At 37.0% G+C, this 4,945-nt stretch overlaps 1 protein-coding gene across 1 annotated transcript in view; it reads right to left on the reverse strand.

The window, feature by feature from the left end:
• Nucleotides 1–414: 414 nt before the first annotated feature.
• LOC140241776 (uncharacterized) overlaps nt 415–4,945 on the reverse strand; it is a 4,986-nt gene continuing 455 nt past the window's right edge. Inside the window, exons 3-5 of the mRNA XM_072321526.1 lie at nt 4,600–4,749; nt 1,767–1,880; nt 415–513 (exon numbers count right to left, since the gene is read on the reverse strand). Coding sequence (XP_072177627.1) covers nt 415–513; nt 1,767–1,880; nt 4,600–4,749 — 363 coding nt within the window. The remainder of the gene's footprint in view (nt 514–1,766; nt 1,881–4,599; nt 4,750–4,945) is intronic.

The raw sequence follows: 4,945 nt of genomic DNA on the forward strand, positions 1-4,945 counted from the left end.
TATCTTGGTCTTTTTGTTACGTCTTTAGCCGTGCTCAGTTCAAAGTACACAGACGGAAAAGGTCCACAGATGGCAAACATATGAAATAGAGTACTATTTTGTATAACTTGCTTCAGTGTTGGAAATCGAGAAAGGTTCAATGGAGTGGCTCCGTTTTCACCATTTAACAAATAAATATTATCTTTCATAATGGAGAACATGGATATAAGCCGTAAAATTAGATTTCACCTCTATACGAGTTTACCACTTTCATAATTTTCCTCACTCCTGATATGCAGTTGAATGATGTATGAAGAATGACAGTGAAAGAAGAACGAACAGTTAAAGGATATTGAATAAGTACAACTTACGATGAAGGATGTGGACTGCTCTTATTTTATATTCCTTGGAACTTTGAACACAATATCGTTAGGTCTATCGCAGAGTCTCCACTTTGGACAAAATTCCGCGCACCTCCCATCTCCATGTCTCCCAAAACAGTATTCTTTCGCGGACAGCCTCTTCGTCTTCACTCTGGTGGTGCAAGAGGGGGGGGGGGGGGGAGGCAAGAGCGAGAAGAAAAGACAAAGACGGCTGTAGATGAGACTGATGAGATGACGTCATATTTATTGAGATCACTCTGGTTACACCGGTTACACTGCAGCCAACTTAGTAATTGCACGATGGTTATAACAAAGAAATTTACCTTGAGGTCAGGATTCAGTGACTGCAGGAATATTTCTAAAACACATCAACAAATATTGCTTTCCATCATTAAATGTGCATTGAAATTTAGAGGTGGCAATCTTATCATCACAAGATGGTCCTTTCGACGGTAATGTAAAATCTCCCCAGGATTTAATCGGTTGGGATGATGAGCGTCTTTTCAAGTTACCCATATCATACACGATCTGCCCTTCCTATTCCTCTCTAGTTTCAAGTGAAAATAAAAGAGTAGCTTTGGACAAATTAAAAATAAAATTTGCGCAGTATGATTTAGCAAATTAAGCTTTCGAATACTATTCATGTAGCAATGATTTCGGTCATAATCACTAGCAAATGACATGAGTGGATGAATATTTATCTCTACTCTTTCATAAATATCTTGCCTAGGATTGATTGTCTCATGTTTAAATGAGTGGAAAAGAAGAAATCATATTGCTTTAAATCAAGTTATATCAGAATGTTAATGACTGAGCAATGATGATTTTAACAAGGAAAGTCAGGACTATTGACAACCAATTTACACATATTACTGACATTTTCAGACGATGGAACTGAAAAGTTTGTTTTAAATGTCATATTCGACATAAAAGGTAATATGGTACGTGGTGACATAACGTGATGAGTCAAGTCCTATTATCTACATAGTCATTTCTGCCTTTTGCAGAAATATATGAAAAAAAATATTTTCACCATGAATCTAGTCAAACCCGATGAAAGGGCGTGAATTTTTTGCAAGTTCATTAAAACATCAAATCCTAACCCTACCCAAGTTGTGTTACCCCAATACTAGACCTTTTGTTCTGTTTCAGGACACAGAGGGCGTTGTTTAATATGTCAAATTAGTAGCTTTAATTCGCGAATTATCGATCACAATCGTGATAACGGCCGCAAAGCAAACATCGTGGAATTGTTGCCAAAAAACCCCAAACAAACAAAAATACGGCATGAAAGGGGCTATCCGAACAGAACGCAAATTGTGAATGTCATTTTGGGTACTGACGGAGACCAAATGATTATAGAGATAGTACTGAAAACACCGTTCCTTCTTTGGCACCACTTACCATTTGATGAGCTGTGGGGAGACTCGTGTTGTAACTGTAGCGTTCAAGAGGACACGAGGTTTCGTCGTGGGTTATGCCACTTAGAAGCGGACAGTTCTCAAACATGGACTTTACCTGTCAAAGAAAAAAGAGTGAAATTTTTTGTAAAACACTTAACTAAGTTGTCAGGTCCCACCGTTCCCACAGCGGCTTACATACGTAGTTATAGGAGGAGGCCATTTGGTAAAAGTCACCCAGAACCCCTTGTCTGGGACAGGGGGGCAACAACTTGGCTCATCGACTCCTCAGTGCTTTCCTATGTGCCTTTTATTGGAAAGAGAAGGCAAGAACACGAGAAGGCGATTCCGCCTGGGCACTTTTCTTAAACGAGAATACGAGACAGTGACTTGTTGAAACCATTCATCTTCAGTAAACAATGGGTATGTGTGACAAAGAAGTTTATGTTTGGCGTCTTTTGGGTGGGAGTAGCACCGTCTGATGTTTGAATGTTTATTGAGCACACGTATTTGAAGTTTTTAGTACGTACCAGGTCAAGTTGTTACACTGTAACAACTTGCCTCTTTTGTTAAATATTATTAAGGTGCAACAATTCAGTTAAGTTATGTTTTGTTACTTATACTGTCATGTTGTTTTTCGTACCTTAAGCTTATGTGCAGATATCCCATTGCTGAAGCATGATATATTTAGGCATTAAATGCTACACTCCTCAATCAGTTAAATCAGTGGCTTGTATGTGAACATTGAGCTATGTGAAAAAAAGAATGTTACGTTGCATAATTTACCAATATGTAACGCTGTTCGTAACTTCATTTCATTTACTTTGATGAGAAGCTTGCATTGTAGTGAAGAGAAAACTTACGTTATCCCGTTTATTTATGGTCAATGTTGCTAATGCCTATAATGCACGTCATATCCATCTTTGTCTTAATATGTAGCATCCCATCAGAGTACAAACAAATGCGCAAGCGTGCACGCACACTCAGAGACAGACGTGCAGACAGACAGACATACTTACATATACACACACGCCTGCCCGAATATCCTCGACACAAACAGGTACACAACTATTCATTAATATTCATTATCGGACCTGCTTTTACCCGATTTATGTATACTTTCTTTGTTATGAAAAAAAAAAAAAACAAAACCTCATGTGCTGTCACAACTTACCCAAACAGTGCGGAAAGTTGTTACAAAATTTTATGTATATTAATTGATATTTGCTCGACTGACATAGTTTTTACTGTCTCCACAATTGATAAAGGGTATAATTTCTTTTCACAGAAGAAAATGAAATAAATTTCTCGGTTTGCTTGCTTAATACACCTCAAAATGTTAAATTTATAACAACTAGACCCGATCTCCACTACATCATTAAAAAAAAGAAATTCTCACAAAACTTTTCTGAAACCATCAACATTCCCCTTCCCGAATGAATTTTTAATCCAAACGCAATTCTTCAAACGTTCTCCCCTCTCTCTACCAGTCTTTGAACTTCGCTTTGTGGTTTATCTATTCATCACCATCATCATGGGGGGGGGGGGGTGGGTGGGTAGGAGATATATTCCTTCCATCAATATATATTTCAAAATCTCGACAAGCTTTCGTCTAATGACAGCTGTGTGTGTATGTATATATAACGATGTGTGTGTGTATGTGTGTGATTTGATTTGATTTGATTTGATTTTTATTTATTTCAGCACAGTAAAAAGCCTGTTATCAACTTTAAAGCTGCTTTTCAGCAAGGCCGTGCATAAAAATTTACAAAATTGAATTAAAAGCAAAGAGTAATAGGTACAGTGATAGTAAAAATGATAATAAAACCTACTTAAACAAAACAAAAAAAAAGGCACACAAATGAACTGAATTAAAATAGGAATGGATATGAATATAAACATGAATTAATTTGCAATGACATAGAGTACATTTCTTTCGATAACAACTAGAATCAAATCTTGACAGGAAAAAAATGATATGCGAAATTAAGACAAAAATGAAATACAATTGTTACAAATTAGTGGCAAGAGAACATTAAATATAATATCTGGAAATTTACTTTCTGAATTGCTTTTATTAAAAAGAGGCCATGATTCGTTTTTTTTTTTCTTTTGCGTTTTTGGCTGTTTTTTTATTCCTATTTTGAGGGGAGCATTGTATGTCATTTTCTCGTCAAACTGCTTGGTATCTCCTCCCAGAAGGTAGGATCCCAAATTTAGTTCGCTGTGCGTTATTCCTGAACGCGGGTAGTCCGGTTGAGATATTATACTGAGCATTCTATGGCCAGTTAGGTCTCTTTCACACCTCACTGCTATGAGTGAGTGTGTTCAGTAATGGGTGTAACTAAGTATCGATTGGCAGTACATTGTGGAGGGAAGGGTAGGATAGGAAGTTTTGATGTGCTGTGACGAGGGGATAGAAATGTTTGTACTTGAAAACTGGGGGAGGGGAGGAACGACAGACGTCTGTCTAGCAATGGGCGAATTGAAAGAGAGAAGAGATTTGAGTGTGGAGGGTTTTTGTTTTGCATGGTTGTGAGGGTATCATAATTGCTGGGAAAGGCTGTTAGGGAGAATTTTTGGGTGATGACTTGTTAGTTTTAGATATAATACGCATCAGGTTTTTTTTTTCATATTGGTAATATTTGCTGTACTATTTTCATTTCATTTGTTGAAATGTATCATTGTTTGTTTTTTTCCTTGCTGCGATGTAGAGGAATACCAAAGTGATTGCTGTATTTTGTATGATTTGAATGGAAGCGAATAAATAGTATCGGGGAAAGAGTACATGCTGCATAGTTACATATTGCTCAATTGTCGACATCACTTTCACTTACCTCACAGTACAGACCTTGTGTCGCATTCAAGACTTTCGATGCATATTTCTCTCTGGTATGTCGCATGTTGGGCATTTCAAAGTTAGTATCCATGATTTTCTCAACGAAGGACGCGTTCATAGTTGCTGCCTTGATGAGTAGACATGACATCTAGTTCAACAAATAAAAACATTATAATGATATAAGTCATATGAATGAGTCCATTTGGAGCACAAACGTGTGTTTAGGTAAATGTAATGTGAAAAAAAAAAACTTACAGTACACATATAGGATTACAATTTTAGCAACACGGATGAATGCATGTACGCATGCCTTCTAGGCTAATGGCATTCTTACACATTACGCT

Source organism: Diadema setosum, chromosome 18 (genome assembly GCF_964275005.1).
Source record: "Diadema setosum chromosome 18, eeDiaSeto1, whole genome shotgun sequence".
Classification (NCBI taxonomy): Eukaryota; Metazoa; Echinodermata; class Echinoidea; order Diadematoida; family Diadematidae; genus Diadema; species Diadema setosum.